Here is a 22,009-nt window from a genome sequence, read left to right on the forward strand (position 1 = left end):
TTTTTGTTGTCTCTTTAAGTAGGCTAGCTTTAGTTTGACAGTGACCAGCAGGGGGCGCACTGGACCTTCACCGAGGCATCTGAAGGCCTATATCAGAGGCAGCTGTGGACATCTGACCTCGCTCCCTTCATGCGATTGGCTTTGAGGTAATGTTTGCTTACAGCACTGACAGAAATCTGATAGTTGTAGCAAAACACTGATCAATCAAAAGCATGATTTCTCTTATTCACTGAATAAACAGTTGGTTATCCTTCTATATCTTCAATTGAGAGTTTACCAACCTCTCATTTCCTTTTTCATAGCCTGTGGGATGACTTCTAAAACTATATATCAGAACTACACTGTAAAAAATGAGATGATCAATAAGTTATGACTTCATATGTTTTTACATTGCTTTGACACTAAAATAAGTTTAACTTTTTTTTTAATAAGATATAGGCTACAGGATTTAACTCATTATTTGAAGTCAGTTCAATGTAATTTAAGTTGAAATAACTTAAAGATCCAAGTTGATTGTACTTAAATTTTTTATTTTACAATGTAGAGAACTATTGATTATTTGAGGTTATAATACTTTTTCTTCTGTTTCCTTTAAATCCCCCGTTCACACGTTGACTCGGTCCTGTAAAATGGCAGACTGCAACGTTTGTTAAACGTTCATTTCATTTGCAGTTGATGATGGAGCTGGAGTCTCAGCGAATCCCCCCGCAGCAGCTTTACATGCAACCCAAAGTCAACACACTTAACATTAGACATTCACTGTATCAACTGCGCTACAGCACGAGCACACACGCAGAGGAACACACTGAAAGGGAATCGGTGATTTTTCTATGAGCTTTACGTTTTCAGCGAGTGAGTGAGAGAGAGAAAGAGAGGGAGAGAGAGAGTTGAGATCTTCACTCTTCACATGAATGCACTCGTTATACAGGGATCAGCGCGCGAACATGCTGTGGAAACTGGTGGAAAATGTCAAGTATGAAGATATATACGAGGTAAAGAGAAGATATTACAAACTGCATCCGCATCTGTGTTGTTTCACTGTATGGTTTATTTATATAACGACAAAAGTTACGTTGCATTTGGTCGTGATTTGATTTTTTTTCTTAAAATATTTGTCTATTTGGGTTTATGATGGTTATTACAATAATGAAGAAAATCAAATGATAAAGGTTTAATAAAATAAAATAAAAAAAATATATATAAAAGATATTGATAGGCCTATATATTTATACATTTAATATAAAAAAATGTCATATTTTACTTCGGTCTTTTCTATAATTCTTGAATCCATTTTACCATTTTATTATGTAACTTTTAGCAGGTTGATTTATTTCCTTTAAAAATATATTTTTAATTTGTTTCCTGGAGAGTTTTTAACATTATAAGTCACGTAAATGATAGCCTTAGAAATGTGTTAAAAATAAAACAATTAGGCTCCTGTAACCGCGTTTTTTGTTTAAATCGAGGGACGCTTTTACACATTTATATTGTTTTTTATGTATTGAATTAGATATTTTAAGCATTTAAGTATTAGCATAAAAACAAAAGAAAAAAATAATTATGCACTGAAAAATGTTCTTGAGACTGTGCGATAGATTTATTAATAAGAGAGAGAATCGCGTCCGGAAAGGAGAGGACGCAGAGTCACGCGTGGGAGTCCCGTGGATTCCCCTGAATGGTCTCGAGCTCGTGGGAGAGACTCGTGGTGGTTTTTGGAAAAGCCTCGCGGGATGCCGACCCAGAGAGTCACACATGGCTTTTCTCTCACAGTCACCGTCACGCGCGTAATTAAACACTTCGACCCCAGTCCGTGAAATCGACCATTATACGAGCTGTTTAATGGGGCTCCATTAGTGGGGGACTTTAAAATGTCACCCGGTGCAAAAAGTCAAAATTTGAAACCTGGCTCTGTTTTTTTTTTTTTTTTTTACTTCAACCATTTTTCTAAACCCCGATGATGCATCGAAAGTGCTTTATCATATTAGTGCAGTGAAGTTAATGTTTTAGTGTGTGTTTCAAAGACCTGGGCCTGCTTAAACACTAGTATGGAATAATAAGAGCATCATTTGGCTATAGTTATGGTGAATGTTGTATAAAGACGCTTTCCCCCATGTTTTTCAAGAGGTAAACTGACATGGCTTCTTTTTATAAACTCAAGGAAGTGTCTGATGGTGGAATCTGAATTTGCTATTGTGAGTTTGGGACGGTAAGTGTCTGAATAGCTATAGTTGATGTAGTGGTTATAATGCATATTAAAGTATGTGAGAGGATATAGTGCTCGTCAATAAGGCCTCAGTCCATCTGCCCTGTTCAAAGCAGCTGATTCCGGAGATTCGTTTGTTCTGGCTGGAGATAAATGGACTCTGCACACACAACAATAACAGAAAAGACAACAATAGCAAAAGAAAGAGGTCTAGACCCGTGCATACCGGACCTCAAACAGAGAGGGGAATAAAACAGAGCACGAGTGTTTCCTCCTCCTGAATGAACGTCACTTACAGCAGCAGCGCCTTCACGCTCCGCTGCTCTCCACTGCTTTAAGTATTCCCGCAATATTAGAGGAGTCATGAATAACAATTATTCTGAGGAGGTGTAGCGAGCGAACGGACGGAGCACTGCGCACTCTGGATCGGGAACAGCACAACCGAGACCTGGAGCAACAGGGTTCCCATGCGAGAAGTCATTTGAGCTGAAAAAACACGTTTTTGTTCAGTGTGTGGTCATGAGGAGTTGAGAAAGGAGCGCGTTTCTTCAGGCGAGCGTGTATCGTGCTGTCGCGTGTCCTTCTGCTCTCCGCGAGCTCGCGCTTTCCGCACAGATGTTAGTGCACACGTATTCCTCCACGGTGAGTCTGAGAACACCAACATTGTTGCGTTGTGGGAAAGGCGACGTGTGGCTTTTAGTCTACTGATTATGTTGCGAGTACATAGTTACCCGTTTAATTATGACTTTGCCCCATTTTTTTGTGATGTTTTGAGGAGTTACATAGCCTACAGTCGGAAAATATTCATATTTTAAAAGCTTATGTACTTTCGCTACGGACGCCCATATGTTGCTAAATATCCTTTCGATAGGCTATTGTTGGATCCGGTCCAATGACATCCATAAAAGTTTATTTTATTCCTCAAATAGAACATTAAAACAAATGTTTGCATAGATTCGCATGTAACCGTGTTTATATTCTCTTTGAAGGACCGCCATGATGGGGTACCGAGCCACAGTTCCAGACTGTCCCAGCTGGGTTCGGTCTCTCAGGGTCCGTACTCCAGCGCTCCGCCGCTCTCACACACACCGTCCTCGGACTTCCAACCACCGTACTTTCCTCCTCCGTACCAGCCGCTGCCGTACCACCAGAGTCAGGATCCGTACTCGCACGTCAGTGACCCGTACTCTCTGAACGCTCTCCACCAGCCCCAGCAGCACCCATGGGGCTCCCGTCAGCGGCAGGACGTGGGCACGGAGAGCGGAGCTTTACTCCCGCAGCCTCGAGCTTCTTTACCGCAGCTCTCGGGTCTGGACCCCCGGCGGGACTACTCGACCGTGCGCCGACCGGACGTGCTGCTCCACTCCGCGCATCACGGGCTCGAGGGCATGGGAGACGGGCTGTCCCTTCACGGCCTGGCGCACGGCATGGAGGATGTGCAGGTTGGTTATGATTTATGATTTTTGGCTTGGACAACCAATCCTTTTTTGAGGATACACTGTAAAAAATAAAATTTCATTCTTTGTTATCACAACATTTTTTCTTTTGTCAAATCAATTTAGATATTTGATGTGGTTCAGATAATATGATATTGTGTGTTTCTGTTGATTAAAGCAATGTTTTTAAATTTCAATGTATGCTTAAAATGTTAAGGCAACTAAGTTACTTACTTTTTAAGTTAAACCAACAATATTTCTTTACAGTGTAGAAATTGCACAGAGACGTGGAATAAATCATTTGGGATTTTTTTTTTGCAGTTAAGATGAGTTAATAATTTTATTTAACGAATTTTGATTTTTTTTTCATACTGTTTTAAATAATTGCAGTACAGCTCTATTATGACAATTCTGTCGCCTATATTTTCAGGGTGTTTTCTGACCTGTTGACATTTTCGTTGACATGTTACAGCTAAATATTTTAACAGATTGAATTCTTAATATCCTATTAATAAAATGAGTCCAAACTATCTTATAGGCTATATATGTAACAGTAGTGGAGCTTAATATTTAAAATACCCTAAAGGCTTGCTTGATATTCAGTAATTTGTTGTCGTGGTAAACACATTTTAATTGGTTATTTTTACGTGATAAATAATATTTAAAAGGATTAAGGAAAGAAAACTTGTAAACTGAAAGGAATTGTTGCAATGGAATGAAAAGATTACAAACAGCAAATCTGTTAAAGCTAGGTTCACATTTCTAACCATCTGTTTTTTGATCAATATTTCTCTGCACACATCATGTCTGATTCCGTCAATTGACAAGTTTCTGGGTAATATAAATTTTTAGCAAGGCCTGTCCCCGTTCAGTTGACTGGATAATGTCTGTCTGACTCTCTTCCCAAAATAATTATAAAACTGACATCCTATCCTATCCTTTTTTTTTTTTTTTTTTTTTTGAATGTATTATTTTGTTTCAATTAAACCTAGATTAGTTTACGTTTCCTGAAGAAAGCAGGACCATTAATAAAGCTCATTTAGAAAACTTAAATGGAAAATTGTAATTCTGGACAAAACAGTGGGAAATATGGGACCTAAACTTATTTATTTAAAAAAAAAAAAAAAAAGTTCAATTGCTAATGTTCACTATTTGGATCCGAGGTTGTTGTTTTTTTTTGCTCCTGAAATGCATTTTTATTTATTTATTTATTTTTGGCAATGTCTCTGGTCGAATTCACTTTATTTTTTTCTAAACTAAACAAAATGTCAGTTTCCTGAAGTTATCTGAATTTTTATTATTGGTTGTGGCTTTTGTTCAAACGTTAAATGCTTTCACATTATGATGTCTTTTTAGGCTTTGGAGGACGCAAACGGCGGGATGAACGTCCTGGATCAGTCAGTCATTAAAAAAGGTAAATGAGAAAATAGCTGGAAGAATTATGTCAGTATTTACGTTAATGTGATACTTTTATATTTTCAATTATCTACAGCACCGTTTTGGAAAACGAGCAGATATAAATAATCACTGCTTTATGGATTTAGGGCAAACAGTCATTTCAGGTGAACACACCTTAGCACACCCCTTTACGCATGCGCTAAACCACATCTGGTATTCAAATGATGTCACCTGGCTATTATCTTAACTTTGGACGCCCATTCAAACCAAGTGGAATTGGAGGCCATTAAATATTATTTTAAAATCACATAGGCTAGCTACTGTTAGGAACGAACAACAGCGTAGGCTATTTAGAAATAAATGTGACCATCGTTGAAGGCGTAGGCTAAGTTCTTATCAGCTGTCTCTTTTATTTTATTCATAGACCTATTAGGGCAAATTCCAGATTTATGTAGGCTATGCCTATCTAAATTTTTCTTGGACAAAAATCGGAAACATGACTCTGTAAAATCGACATTTCAGCACCACTTTGTTGACATAATTTCTCCACGGAGGTTTTGACATATTTACTCTGAGATAAGGCGTTCATGCAGTCATAAGAGCTCCAGCAACACTCCCTGGGCTCGTGTTAATATGTGTCCGTTATGAGGGACGTTTGCCGGTAATTTAGTTAACGGAACACGGGCCTCCCAGAAGAGAAGGCCTTTAAGTGGGAGCTGTGATGGATGGTTTTCTGAGCACAGATCTCGTGAGCTCGTTTACAGCTCGTTTTCTCTATTATCCCCTGTAGAGATCTCCGCGGGCACGCGCGCTCGTTACCCCATTAGCGCTTAAGTTAGTAGACGTCCTTTGACGGTCAGCGTGAGAGAGTGTGTGGTTTTTTTTTTTTTTTTTGGGGGGGGGGGGGGGGGTGAAAAATAAGTGGTTAATGTTATTAGCTTGTGTCCATCACCAATCGATAATACAACAAATGAGCATAGTAGTGTTAAAATGCCAATGTGGAAACAAAAGCTGATAGGAAAGTGTGACTGAATTGGGGGAAAAAAACAGTTTCAATCACATTGAATAGCCTAGCCTACTATTATTGCTAACCACACAAACTGGACCAAGGAATCCACATTCCTTTTCAGTATAACACCATTGATGATAGCTATATAGGCTACAGTTGGCAACATGCTAAGATAGCCTAATATCATTAATTGAATAATAACAATTGACCCTTTCCGCATTTCCGGGTTTCTCAGAAGCGGAAGTCGTCATAGCTGGGTAAACTTCTATAGTGGTGAATGAGAGACTAGCTAAATATATTTTTCGTGTTCCCATTTGCTCAAAAAAACAAAAGAAAAACTCTAGCCTATAATAGTGTTTACACAATTAAATTATAATAGAGAGAGGAAAATAGAGCGAGATTGATAGTAACTCCCACAGCGAGAAACCACCCTTAGAAAACACCCTTAACTATTTTTATTTATTTTTTATTATTTGATGCAAAGGTAATGTAACAAAGTAGGCTATAGTGTTATAAATGTAGGCTAATTATTTATTTATTTTTAAATAAAGGATTTACGATGCGTTAAAACCTCCATAAAAAATGCTCCATAAACTGCAGGCTTTCCGCGCTTGTTTGAATTTCTAGACAATTCTGGCTTGCTTTCTATTGAACGTGGAATTAACGTATGAAAACAGGAGCACGCGCTGGCAGCTCTGGGCGCGTGCGGGGTGACCCTGGCCAGCCGAGGGCTCGAGCTCACGGCGCTTTCATGTGCCAAGATTTTACATTACATAATATTCTCACAGGCTGTCTGTAACTAGTCTAGACATTGTTTTAAAATAGTACCACCTCTTGTTTTATCGTCATTTTGTGAAGCAAGTAGTGCAAAGCGGCAGTAGTTAAATGTGAGTTTATCTATAGCTTCTGTTTGATTCTCTCGCACAGTTCCAGTTCCTCACAAGAGCGTCGCTTCTCTGATGATGAACAAAGACGGTCTGATCGGCGGGATCTCCGTGAACGCGAACGAGGTTTTCTGCTCGGTTCCCGGACGCCTGTCGCTTCTCAGCTCCACATCCAAATATAAAGTCACTGTTGGCGAGGTCCAACGACGCCTGTCTCCGCCAGAGTGCCTGAACGCTTCTCTGCTTGGCGGGGTTTTGCGGAGGTGAGAACATCATATCCGCCAGAAGAACCCATAAGCAGTGTAGAGGTCAATGCATTAAAGACAAAAACCATTCAATTAGAAACTCAAACTTCAGGTTTCTGCTGTTAGCATTTTCTGACTTAGCGTTTTTGTTGTTGTTTTGAGAGAGAGAAATAGTTTTATTTTATTTTATTACTGCCTAAAAGAAATCTAGTTTTGAATTATACATTTTCATGCTGTCAATCCGTAATGAAACATATCTAATTATCCATTTTCTGATCAGAGCGAAGTCGAAAAATGGCGGCAGATCACTGAGGGAAAAGCTGGAGAAAATCGGCTTGAATTTGCCCGCGGGGAGACGCAAAGCAGCGAATGTCACTTTACTGACGTCTCTAGTAGAAGGTAAAGCAGGACATCTGACTCTGATTCCCATGTTCACTGATTCTTTTCCTCATGTCTTAGATTTTTTACTATGTGTTTTGGAGTTTAGCCTCATTAAATAATCACCAATTCCAATGGAAAACTATTTCTTTCTTTTTTTAATCGGAACGTTGTAGTTTGTCTGTTTAATCGTGCATCTTGAATAATTATATAGGCTACAATTTAAGCCTAAATGAAAATTTGGACATACGAATGAACCACGATCATGATGCAAAATGCAATTTTATTGCTTTGAGAGTTTCGATAATCTGATTTTCTTATCTTGCTTAATGCAGCGCAAATAGTTATAGCTAACAGATGGAAAAGCACTAAAATGAAATTTTATCCAGTATAGCTAATTTCATATAATTATTGTTGTGAGTGACTGTCTTATTGATGCTGCAACACAATTTTTCATTTGGTTAATCTCTCCCTCCAGTTGAATTCAATTGCAGCTAGGCTGTAATTTAGTAGCCTATAAAATATATTTTATGCGAAAATGTGCAGTATCCCAGTAATTCCCTTTTACTATATTGTATTTATTTTTCATTTTCCAGGAGAAGCTGTTCATTTGGCTCGGGACTTTGGCTACATTTGCGAAACTGAATTTCCTACAAAGGCTGTGTCTGAATATCTGAACAGACAACACACAGATCCAAACGAACTGCACTCGAGGAAGAACATGCTGCTCGCCACAAAGTACGTAGTATACGTGTCACAACGTGTTTGTTGCATGCTTAAGTGATATTTATGCATTCGTTGCTTTCACTGGAAGCTGGGAATCGCTTGAGCAAATGTGTAGCCACATTTAGAGGTGAATGCGGAATCCATCACGGGTTGCTGGGGAGTGGGTCGTTTTGATGGCTGTCCGCTTAGTGCCTGGTGCGTTTTGACACGTTTAGCTGGTTTCTAATGAGGCAGTTCAGGCCCAGCAGAAACACGCGTGCGTCTCTTATCCATCTTACCCTGGCACCGAGCTAGAAACTCATTATATTTAAGTGAAATGTTTCAAGTCTTAAAGTGCCAGCTTTCCCCTTGAAGTTTTGCCTAAGGTCATCCCTCCTCCCTCGCCTTTCCTTTCACAGTCTGTCTGTCAAAGTCCCGTCAGTCAGCCCGCGCCCGCGCCCCCGCCCCTGCACGCGCCTCCGGCACTTCGCGCGCTGCGCTCTCCCGACTGGACAACAAGACTGTTTGTGGTTCTGAGACGTGAAAGCGAATGTGGGTCAAAATCTGACAAGCCCAGACAACTGCAGATGCCGCAGCAGGGCTCTGCAACACTGTCAGTTGGAGGCATTTGAACTGTTTGTCACAAATGACCTTTTAGAGATTGAAGTGTGATCGTTCGCTCGGATTCTTACGTTACACCTCAATGCATTATTATTATAATACGAACAGAGTACGTTTGGGTAGCATACGTGCTGTTAAAACCATGAGAATTTAATATGCATTCATGTTTTGTCATGCATTTTTTCAAAAATATTTACAATGAATCAATTGTAGGCTAAAGGACTTCAACGCTGCAAGTGTTAAAGAGCAGAAAATATGAATGATCTTGCTGATAATATTAATATAGGATCATACTTTGGTCACAATACTCACAAGATCCATATTTAAACTGTAAGCAGACATAAGGTCAAATGTTGAAAGGTCATTAGTATGTCAGGCCATCTGGGCGCATGGCTAAAAGTTCTGCCTGTATTTTTTTTTCCCTATTTGATTCCCCAAAGCAAGAAAGGCATGAATATTTAGTGCACTACCTCTTTCAGGAAGTGAAACACGCTGAGAACGGCATATTCCACTGTAATGACAGATAAAGACACACTCCCAGTAGACTGGAAGTTAAATTGATGGCTTTATTCTAATTTATGGGCTTTGCTCTCAGAAGCAGAAATATGCAGACTTTGCTCTGATGATATAAAGTTCTGTATCTCTTTTCTCACATATGGACAATGAACTCTGGGGAGTTTCATTTAAAGTAGCCTAGATGTTACACTTTTTGTAAAAAAAAAATGGGAAAAAAAAAAACATTTTGCAGAAATATTTTTGGAGACTTTTTGGTCATGTGATTGGGGGATGAGATAGGTATTTTACCCATGATTCCCAGGGACACAACAGAGCTACTGAACCTGTCAGAGCACCTGTTTTCCTAAGTGTTTTCTATTACTCAAGGTAATTAAGAATGTCTTAAACAATCACATCATGATTATACGAGACATTGAGACACAAACATGGGTCTGATACGCATAAAAAAAATGGCTAGCTTGCTGCCTTAAATTAAGTACAATCAACTTGAATTCTTTAAGTCATTTCAACTTAAATTGCCATAAAATGAATTAAAAAAATAGTTGAATCTTTTATAACTTAAAAAAGTTGAACATTTAAACATTAACTTATTAAAACTTATTTTGATGAGTTAAAGCAATATAAAAACATGTTGTCATAACTTATTGATTTTTTTTTATTTTACAGTGCTTTTGCAATGTGAGAATCTCACATATTGAAAGTTTTCATTAATTATTTTCTAATTCTATCTATTTCATCATAAATGTCCAAATGCTAAAGTCACAGTGTTGGTAATTTATGGATGAGGGTTTTCAGAGTTATAATGTGGCTTTGATATTATGTATGAGGTTCTCCTTTATAATCAATATTTCACACAAAGTTAAAAGAATATGTAGATTTATATATAAAGAAATAAGTAGGAATATCCATGGCAGTAAGTTGACAGCTTCTGTTGTGGGCTTTTTAATAGAATCAGGGTTGGCGTCTGTTCCATTTGACTGTTTAATTCAACTTATGACCTAAATTCATTTCTTTAAAAATGTATACTGTAATCCATGAGCGAGCAGGTCGCTTTTCCTTAACTGATACAGAAGATCAAGCACAAACCGTCTGATATGTTCTGATAAATGTGAATAAAGAATTTGTCATGCTTGATGTGCCAGGAAAAATGTGATGACATTCTCTGATTGGATCCCAGCTGTGTAGATGGTGAAGGAATTGGATAGGAAACAGTTAATACTAGTGCAACTGTGATTGATCCTCAAACCCACCTGACTCTTCCTATAGGCAGAGCATGTCTAAACCCCACACTGTCCCATTAGCAAAATGTTGTGCATTTAATGGCATTTTAAGTCGACATTATTTCAGAATAAGAAATGCAGTTCCTGTAGTGACCTTGCAGACACTCAACATGAGACAAGCAACAATACATATTTTCTACAATACAAATAGAAAATGAACATATCATACAAATTGTTTTACCTGGCAGACAGCATAAGGGCAATTCCACGCAAAACTGTCACATCCATAACGCCAACACAATGCCATGGTATTTAGTTGGCGTTATGGATGTGACAGTTTTGTGCGGAATTGCCCATAAATGAAATTTAGTGCATTATTAAAATCTTTAAAGGAGCATTTGGCAATAACTTTTCCCTCACACTCCTCACACGCCAGTAAAGAAATAAAGGTTCTTTACTGGCATCGATGGTTCATAGGGAACCTTTAACGTCCATGGAACCTTTCCTTGATTATTAAATGTTCTTCTCACTAAGAAAACAATTATTTTAAAGTCCAACTGAAGTCAAAATTGACCCTATTTACTTTGTTAGCGCATATTACTAGTCTTGTGTTGAAAAAAGAATCCGTGCAAGTTAATACACAGAAAAAAATTGTTTGCCGTCGTAATCTTTAATCAAAGTCTGAAAAGTTACTTCCAGTCCGGAATGGCGTTCCTTCTCTGATGACGTAGGTTTGACGGCTTGGGTTGGGCAACGCTTAACCACTCCCCTCAAACCGTTAGTCTGCTATGAGCAGAGATGGAGAGGAGGAGCGCTAGAGTAAAACCCTGCCCTCTGTTCAATATTCAGTTTCACTGGGAAATACGTCACAACACTGGAGAAAAGTCGTTTGCAACTTCCGGTTTCACGCGGACTTTAAGAACCGTTGACTGAAAGGTTCTTTGGGGAACAAAAAAAAAAAGGTTCTTCTACAGCTTTGCTAAGAAAAACTTTAAGTGTACACTTAGAAACAAATATTTAATATATAAAATATATCCTTCTATATGATGAGAAATGTCTCACATGATTGCATAACACTTTCATGTTTAATGGGTCATTTATTTTTTCTAGTGATAAAATGTTTATTGAAAAATGAATTCAAACAAAATACAGATGACACAACCTTTCATTCTAGAGTGAACAGAATAAGAAAGTTCATACAGTGACCTTGTACAGACACTCCACACGAGACAAGCAACAATAAACACAACAATACCCACAATACACTCTTAAAAATAATGCTTCCAAAAAAAGAGGTTTCACAGTGATCCCACAGAAGAACCATTTATGGTTCCCTAAAGAACCAAGAAAATGTTCCACTATAGAAGAACCTTTTGTGGAATGGAAAAGTTCCATGGATGTTAAAAGTTCTTTGTGGAACCATGAATGCCAATAAAGAAGCTTTATTTTAACAGTGTAGTACCAAAAGTTATCAGACAGCATATGAATTTAGTGCATTATTGCATTGTTGAAAGGAGCATTATATTTATTTCCACTGTGAGAAGTAATTATTGCTCATAAGTGTATATCACTTCAAATTAGCCTCTAATTCTTCATTTATAGTATTCAATAAACTCTCTGGCCGCCATCTCCGGCAAGATTTCCTCGTAATTAAACACAAATGGTCTCTCTTGTGCAAATTTCTGTGCAACAACAAAGCGTCACGCTAGTTACGGTCCAGTCCATCACTGATGTTACATCCATAGTATGATCTTCGACAAAGATTCAACTATAAAACACACATATACTTTGCATAATCACAGCAATTCATTACAAATGAAGTTCTCGGTCTGATTATTCATAAACAGATTATACTTTAACACATTCGGTTACACTTTATTTTAAGGTGTCATTGTTACAGTGTAACTATAAGTACTGAGTAATATTAATGAACTACATGTACTTACTATAGGGTTAGGGTAGGATTAGGATTTGGTTGAGGGTTAGTTATGCATAATTTACTGTTATTACTATGGTATTACATTATGTAACAAGGACACTAAAATAAAGTGTTAGCACACATTCTTTACAACACCTCGGGGAATATTCAGAACAGCTCGTCTATGGAAATGCAAGAAAGAGAAATGAATTTTGGCTGTGTTTCTTTGGATGGTCTGTGATTTGAATCGTCTCTCTTCTTCTTCTCAGGCAGTTGTGTAAGGAGTTCACGGACCTGTTGGCTCAGGATCGCACTCCATTAGGAAACTCTCGGCCTTCGCCCATCCTGGAGCCAGGAATCCAGAGCTGCCTGTCACACTTTAGCTTCATCACGCACGGGTTTGGTTCTCCTGCCATCTGCGCCGCCCTCACGGCTTTGCAGAATTACCTGACTGAAGCCCTTAAAGGCCTCGACAAGATGTTCCTGAACAACCCCACTTCCAACCGACACACATCTGTAGACGGACCCGGCTCCAAAGGCGGAGAGAAAGAGGAAAAACACAGGAAATGAACTGTGGAAATACGATATCAAGGAGGCCGAGTCATTGGAGATGTTCAGAGATTCTATAAACTCTAGTTTTATGACATTGCGTTTTACATTCTGGGTTGAAGATTGGACAAGAGATCACGGGGAAACGAAAGGAACGATACGATACAAGAGACTGGAGGACACGAGTCTGCCGTGACACGTCCACCATCTTCATCTCATTGGTGTGCGAGTGTGAACATATTCAAGGAGTGTTTGTGAGTGTGTGTTTTTGTGTATAAACGTTTGACACATGATGTTAGACGCAGGCTGTCCTTTACACACATGCTCATGAATCTGATACCTAATATTTGAGTGTTCATCGGTGTAATGGCCAGCACATGAGAGGACAGGTTTGCTTGGGACATTGGTGGAGACACTTTTAGCTACTATATTTAATTATTCTTATTATACAAAATTATTGGTGCACAGTTCTGCAATATTAAATACATTCCATTCAGCCTTCGCCAAGACTACAGTAATACAAATTCACACAAACATCCGTCTGTAAAAGACTGAAGTGGTTGTTAAGCGAAACAGTTGCTCCATTGCTTGAAAGAGAGACAAATTATTCAAATCTAGGAGATTTTATTGCAATGGAATTGTGTTAGCCAAAAAGAGGCTGTAAATGTGCTGCAATAAAGCATCACGCTAGTTACGTTACAGTCCATCACTGATGTTACATCCGTAGTATGATCTACGACAAAGATTCACATATACGTTATAATCACAGCAATCCTCAGACTGATTATTCATATAAAGATTACAAACCAAAACTCTGAGATTTAACATATTCTTTCAAACACCTCGGGCAATATTCAGAATAGCTTGTCTACAAAAATGCAAGAAAGAGAAATGAACATGAGAGCAATTTTGTATTTTTTGGTTGTATTTCTTTGTATTTGAAACTGCTCTTGCTAGTGCTGTCTGGTTGTAAAAACGTGAGGAGCGAGGACATTTTCAGCAGGTTACTTTTAACATGGCAATCATCTTAGCTGACCAAATGACATTTCATCTGTTGCTTATGTATTTTTTTAAATGTATACTAACATTTACACAGACTTAAATCAACATAGACAAAGAAAACACATTTTATGGCCTAAATATGGATTATTTGTTTTACACCCCTACATCAGCTGAATGGAAGCTTGCTTTGACCGTGGAGTTGACCGCGTCAACAACAAAAAAAGACTTTCGAAAACAGACTTAAAAAGAGTCTGCATAAAACTGAGGAAAGGACAGGTGACCGCGCGTGCTTGGACACGGCCACGCGCAGCTTTTACGCGCTCACCTCTACCGGCGTGGGCGCGCACTTTCTCAGTCCCGCAAGCTGGATTATAGCCTGTCTGTCAAAGTTAATATTTGGTTTACTGTGCGAGGAAGGCTCTTTTATTTATGTTTGTATATATTTATTTATGCTTAATTTAATGGGCGTATGTACATAGGAATAGACTGGGTCGTCTATCTGTGACTGTCTCTGTGCGTGGGTGAACGCTTGTTTTAGATAGCATCTTGTATTTTTTGTTTCATAGATACGGTGTTATGTGGTGAAGGCTAGAAGTTGGTTCTTGTCTGGTGATTTTCATTTACCTCGAAATAAGAATAAAACGTGTTTTATTGTAGTTGTTGCAGTGTGGTTGGTTAACCCCGTTCTTGTTTCATGCATAGACCACGTTTATGTGACAGTTCAAAAACGTTTATTAAAGTAGTTTTAATAAAAAAAAAAAAGTGCCTACGTCCATAATAACTATTAAATATCAGATTAATAATGTTCACGGAGCCCTATCATTAGTAATCATTTTATTTGCATAAAAGTACATTTTTAGACAAAGTCGATCTGTCAGGCGACATTTTACAACATTGGATTTGCAAAGGATAGGCTATTTTATTTTATTTCAGAAAAAAAAATATCATTAGTTTTTTTTATAATTAGTAATTAGCCTACAGAATTTAGACCTCTAAAATACATGTTTTCACTCAAAGCATAGCCTGAATGTTTTCTTTAAACTGTTCCTATTTGTTTTGTAATAGTTAACTAACAGAACTAAGGGAGGTAATACTATGAGAAATAAATAAACTGCATTCAATTAAATGTAAGTGCTTTCAGTTGTATTAATAAATATTAGGTCAGAATATGACTTTAGACCTTAAGCGGTGTTTATAATCATAAAGCTGAAGATCGAAGGGGATATTTGTAAAAAATATATAAAACGTAAAAATCGGTCATTAAAAAGACCTTTAGGCTAAAATTATTGTGAATATTATTATTATTATATAAACATCTCGTAATATTTTCATTATCAAAACACTGACTTACAATGCGATCAGCAGAACGGAAATCAACAAGAATCGTAAATGTAAAACGGAAATGAGAATTCTGATTCTGCATTTTCCTGTCTCGTTTTAAGGCAAGCAAAGAATGCCAAAATTGATCGAAAACAATCCCTTGAAGGCGTGTGTCCGCGGTCGTGGCAGTAAAGTGAACTCATATCCCGGCCGCAGGTCAGACCCCGCGCGCATCAGCTCGCGCTGGTGTATTTAATGCGGAGGAGCGCGTGGCCTGCGGGTTCCGTCGCGTGACTCGTCATGCGTGAAGTATTGTGACCCAGGTGCAGCACCCGCATGTCCGCGAGCGACGTGGATCTCGACGAGATTCAGAGATTTCTCTTCAGCAGAAAAAAAGACTAGCCTCCCTCTTACCCACGGGACCTGAAACAACACAAGCCGAGATCTTTCATCCTTCCCTCGAACTCGGTTCTCATTCTAAAAGAAAAGAAAAGAAAAAAAACAATAGGCTACAACAAAAGCCCATAAGACCAAACCCATAGCCTATCTAATATCACTGATTGTTATAGCCTACTCAATAATACTTATTGACTTTAAACAATAGCTGTTTTTTAATCATATAGGCCTACACAGCTAAATTCAGTAGCCTAGATGTTTTTCCCAGAGCATAAAAAATAAAATGTGCATCAACAAAATGCCTAATGGGCTATAATACCAATAGTCCAGAGGAAAGCTCCCTGATTGTATCAAACAGCTGACACAATTTTGAGCTCTTTTATCCAAAGTTGTAACCAAACATTCATGATTGGTTGAAGCCATATATAGGCTAGGCTAAGTTGAAAATCGGTCATTAAAAATCAATTTTATCCTTCATGATCAAAAGAGGGAAAGGTAAAACACAATGGCATGAATACAATGCCAAAACATAAAATATCGATTGCTTGATAGACCTCAGGCCTGACTTGGTCACTAAAATGGATCGGAGGTGGAACAGACTAGGCCTATTGCGTCCTATAAAGCCTAAAGATTTTTTTTTTTTTTGTCTATTTTTCATCATCTTATTTTTTCGGGGTGAGAGGAGGAAGAAGAGCTTTGTCTGAGCTTTCAGGTCCCAGTGCTCGCTGTCACGCAATGGACTGTAAAAATGGTTTATCCAGACACGCGCCGGGCGCGCGTAATTCCTGCTCGAGGCGGGATGACCGCAGGCAGCGCGAGCCTAACTGATCAACCTGGATATTTCATTATTCATTAATTTACTGTTTAACAAATCCCGCTCATTATCACGGGAGCGGCTGGCAGGATCCGACCGTTCGGCGGCAGTTGGTGTCAGGCGTGGAGAATTGGCCCATTTGATCCTGAGCTGTTTTTTTCTCTCTGACTGTGTATTATTATTATAGGCTATTCAACATCCCGAAACAGCTCGAGATCGTCATGAATAATAAGCAGCGCGCGAGCTTGTCAAAGCCCGTTGAGCGTGACACAGCCTGTGGAAAAAATCGAGGCGTTTTTAATATAACCCCCACTTCAGTCACTATTTGGAAAAGACAAAACAACACGCTGATAAACAAACGGAAATATGCGATTACTACGGCAATGACACGCGTTCACAGTGGACGAGGAGGACATCAAAAGCAAAGTGTCTCATCAGGCAGTTTAAAGGTTCTGAATAGCAAACACATGCTCCTCTACCTGAGATAGCACTGAAAGAAGAAGTGTCCTGAGATATCAAATCTGCCTCAGGGAGCGGCCCGCCTTTTTAGCCAATCAGAAAACTTTAACCAATCATAAACGCGCTCTATCTGTCAATCATTTTACGCGCCCTCGTGCGTTTGAACGGTCATCAGCATGTACATCCTGCAAAAGGTTTTTTATATTCTAATATTTTTTTTTAAAAATGTATGTAAATGTATGACACTATACTTAGTAGCCTATTATATTACCTTTGCATCAAATTACAAAAAAAAAAAACAAAAAAAAACTAGTTTACACTGCTATGAGGGCGTTTCTAATACTGGCTGTGGAAGTGATGGTAAAGTGCATCTTTCTCTCTTCTGACTGCCGTTGTCAATCTCACTCTATGTTTTTCCTCTTTTTAAAAGTTGTGAAAATACTATAGCCCATGTAGCAAATGGGAACACACACACACACACACACACACACACACACACACACACACACACACACACACACAAATATTGAATGAAGCTTCTCATTCACTGCTATAGAAGTTTGCCCAATGACGACTTCGCTTCTGAGAATGTGAAAAGGGTCCATTTTTAAATGGATACGTGCAGTTTTTTTTTTTTTGAAGTATTACCAAATTTAGCAAATTTTTACAGCACATTAAATAATAGCCTACAACACAACAATAAGGTTTTGTTATCGTTCACTTTGATGAATGTGTCTAATGCGTCACAAATGAATGGCAATATAAACTGACCAACAAACTGAAATGGCAAAATAAGTGTAAATTTGTTCTATGGCAGTTAATACGCTGATTTCACGCAGCCGTTATTTTGAAATCGAAAGCGAGGCTCCGGTGGGAAGAAAACCGGAAGTGTCGCCTTTAATCATAGGAGAGCAGTGGGTAAGCGTTTCGTATTAGTTTGAAGGTACCCCCGGGAGCCGCCATTGGCTAACAAGCCTTCACCTGCTGTTAGCATCCCATTGACTTCCATTCATTTTGGCGTCACTTTGACAGCGAATAACTTTACATCTGAGGCGTTTAAAGACTCCATTTGTCCATTATTTATTTCTAAAGAAACACGACAATGTATAAAAGGCTCCATTACCTTGTATCTTACGTTATGGCCCCGTAGAAGCAGTTTTTGTAAAAGTAGGCTAACGATTGCGTCAAAACCATGCGACTCTCTGGAAATTACCGTAGAGACAGGAAGAGAAGCTCGCGGGCAATTTGGGGGACGCGGAGGCATAAAGTCCGATAAAGTCAAAGGAGAAGCCCATAGAGAGTCATGACGTTGCTCCTGCTCCTAGCTCATGGACAGCTCCTTCTCACACTCTCCGTCTCTGCAAGATTCGGAAGGGAATGGTTCCGATTTCGTCTGGCACAGCTGCTAGAAAACTTACAACTGTCAGGCAGGCTGCTCACGTCACATCCCCGTCGTCAAGCTCAGTTTGAGTCTGCGCAGTACGCTTGGCAATCAGGAAATGACTGCTCCTTATGTGCTTCAACTTCTCTCCGTTGAAACCTATGGGGTCGCTGTGTCCAGTTTATATACTGTCTATGTAGGAGAGTCGTGAATGCGATGGCGTATTGTCGTGTTTAATGATGTTTTGTCAATTCTAAAACTGTACATACATTTCTTTCATACTTTAGACTATATACAGTGAAATTCATTTATAAATAAAATATTTTTTTTATATTATTCATAAAGTAAAAAAAGAAGCAGGAATGAACTATATAAATATCCTATATTGGATATTAACATCCAAAAGTGTAAATCGCGGCAGCAGCTTTAGGTTGGTAGTCCAAAGCCATTGTTGTTTATCTTTACTTCCGGGGTTTTTCCCACCGGAGCCTCACTTTCGATTTCAAAATGGCGGCTGTGTGAAATCAGCGTATATAAGCTAATACTCTAATGAGAGTTAGTTGACTTGAAGTTGCAAAGTTACTTATTGTTAACAGAATTTACAAAAGGGACCATTAAAATAAAGTGTTACCAAATAATCTTTCTACAAATTAAAGTATGTATAGTAATATTCACAAAAAATATCACATAATGCCCATGACCATCACAGCCCTTAAGAAATGGCTAAAGACGTACACTTGCTAATAAAACAGGCACTGCATTTAACCAATCTAGAAAAACTGCTTTCAAACAAATGTACTTTTGAAACTCTAAATTGCAGTATTATTGACTCCTGTTTGATAAACCACTTGTGAGTTTCTTCATTTGTAAGTGGCTTTGGATAACAGCATCCTCTAAATGACTGAATGTAAATAGGCCTCTTGCAGTAGTGAATGGTTAATCAATGTCATCTTTCATTAACAGAGCATGATGTCGTTATGGTTGTGGCGTACAGTCTCTGTATGCATAAGTTCAGTTCTGTTTAATGCTTCATTGAATCAAAACACCTCCCATGACCTCCTCATTCACCATGCTTTTACCCCAGCTCTGCATCTTCCTTCCACACTGCGGTTCAATGAGAGTTTCAAAGCAAGGAACATGAAGAAGCTCACTCCAGGTAATGTTTGATTTAAGATTCTCCAAGGGTTACTTTAAGTTTTGCATTGAAGTTAAGCACAAAGAAAGGCTATAAAGGTGTTTGTTTGTTTTGTAATTTTCCAATACGATTCTCCAGGTATAGCAAACACAGACTCATAAAAATACACACACACAGTAATGCCTACCAATGCGGTACTGGTTTTATTTGATGTGTGTTTGTGGTTTTGGCTCATTGGGTTTGTGTGAGTAAATGATTGATAAAGTTAAGCTTTGATGTTTCTTCTCACTCACTCACTCATACACACACACACACACACACACACACACACACACACACAATCATAAACAAGCTTATAGTCTTTTTCTCCTCGAATTTGCTTTGGGAACTTGTCATTCTCAGCATCTCAGCTGATAATACACACAGAGTTATCAAAAGTTCCTCTCTTAAATTGTCAATTAACTTTGTGGAATTATCAGAAAATAATTAATTAATTCGGCCAAAAATTCCAACACTAAAAACTTATATCCATTATTGATCCTGAAACATTTATGGCATTGAATTTAAGATAATTCCAACTAAATATTTAAAGGGATAGTTCACCCAAAAATGAAAATTCTGTCATCATTTACTCACCCTCATGTTGTTCCAAACCTGTATGAGTTTCTCATGTTGGTAACCAAACAGATGATAGTAATTGACTTCCATAGTATTTTTTTTTTTTCCTACTATGGAAGTCAATGGCTATCAACTGTCTGGTTACCAACATTCTTCAAAATATCTTCTTTTGTGTTCAACAGAAGTGGTTTGACACAACTTGAGGGTGAGTAAATATGTGTCAGAATGTTCATTTTTGGGTGAACTATCCCTTTAATTTTTCAAATGAACTTCTGCAATACTTTAAAGTAATTAAATGAGCAAAAAAAACGAAGCTGTTGAATTTACCAACTGATTCTGTGATCAGGTCTGTGAATGCGTGTGTGTTTGTACTTACATGCAAGTTTGTGAGTTAGCAGCTGCTGAGACAAGAGAAAAACAGGTCAAGGTTATGAATCCAGAAAACACTCGTTCTTCTCAGTAACATAGACACATGCAGAAACAATCTGAGCCATCACAATCTAAAGGATTAGTGTAGGCAACAATGAAAAGTCTGTCATCATCTCCTCACCCTCCTGGCGGCCTCCAAACTCCTGGTCTTTTCTATCCAACCAAGGCATAGGACAGGAGAGAATCCTTTATTCAATCCCTGGGGGAAACTGAGGCATTGCGGCGCACATAAATTGCACAACACGAAAAACAACAACAAATGCAATACAAAAATACAGAAAGAGAATTACACAAAAAAATGATGTAGGATATACTATGATACAATTTTCACTTAGAAAATGCTAGTAAACATCACAAATAATTACAAAGAAATGCAATACGCATTGATTTAAAATGTTACAATTTAGAAAGAATGAAATAGTATTTTCCAATATTCTTATTCAATATAGTGGACAATAACCAGGGGCAGTCAAGCTTCAAAAAGGACCAAAAACATCAAAAGATAATCAGTGAATAACAATTTAAATTTCTGTCTGCTTATCATGCACAACTATGATCTCAGAAGACTTGGAATATAGCGTTTAGTCCTATGGAATATTTTATGATGGGTTTTCTGTCCTATTTTGAGTTTCATATCTTCATGGGCACTTAATGTTTTTACTCAATGCAGAAGAGCACAAATATGGAGCAACATGATCATTTTAGGGTGAATTATCCCTTTAATCTTCAAACAAACAGAGAGACGTTTGTGTGCAGAACATGTACTTGCACGTTTCATGTCTCACCTGTGCTTCAGGTGTCTTAGTGTGCTTTGTTTCTCTTCAGGCATATACTTCATTTCCCAACCTGCACCACTGGACTTGCTTTGTGTGTGTGTGTGTGTGTGTGTGTGTGTGTGTGTGTGTGTGTGTGTGTGTGTGTGTGTGTGTGTGTGTGTGTGTGTGTGTGTGTGTGTGTGCGTGTGTCAGAGAGCCTGCAGGTCTAACTAATGCATTGGTGATCTCTCTCTAGAATGTCACACACACACACACACACACACACACACACACACACACACACACACACACACACACACACACACACACACACACACACAGACACAGACACAGAGACACACACACACACTGCCTCTGTGGGTGGTGGGGGAAATAAAAATGAACGTTCACAATATATAGGCCACTGTTTGAATATGTAAAATATTATCCTTGTGCTTATGGTGAGCTTTATAGTGTTTGTCTGGAACAGTCTGTTGAACATACAATTACAATTATAAACTCTGATGAGATGAGCAAACTCACTCTCTCTCTCTCTCTCTCTCTCTCTCTCTCTCTCTCTCTCTCTCTCTCTCTCTGTCTCTCTCTCTCTCTCTCTCT

At 38.4% G+C, this 22,009-nt stretch overlaps 1 protein-coding gene across 1 annotated transcript; it reads left to right on the forward strand.

The window, feature by feature from the left end:
• Window positions 1-911: 911 nt before the first annotated feature.
• On the forward strand, window positions 912-14,739 carry tfap2b (transcription factor AP-2 beta; the record flags this gene model as incomplete). The annotated part of the gene is made up of 7 exons (XM_081378330.1): window positions 912-992; window positions 3,133-3,645; window positions 4,996-5,053; window positions 6,974-7,193; window positions 7,456-7,574; window positions 8,150-8,291; window positions 12,803-14,739. 7 exons carry the CDS (start codon window positions 912-914, stop codon window positions 13,101-13,103), a joined length of 1,434 nt encoding a protein of 477 aa, XP_081234456.1. The 3' UTR covers window positions 13,104-14,739.
• Window positions 14,740-22,009: the final 7,270 nt, after the last annotated feature.

This window comes from Scardinius erythrophthalmus (genome assembly GCF_964197995.2).
Source record: "Scardinius erythrophthalmus genome assembly, chromosome: 11".
In the NCBI taxonomy this organism is placed as follows: domain Eukaryota; kingdom Metazoa; phylum Chordata; class Actinopteri; order Cypriniformes; family Leuciscidae; genus Scardinius; species Scardinius erythrophthalmus.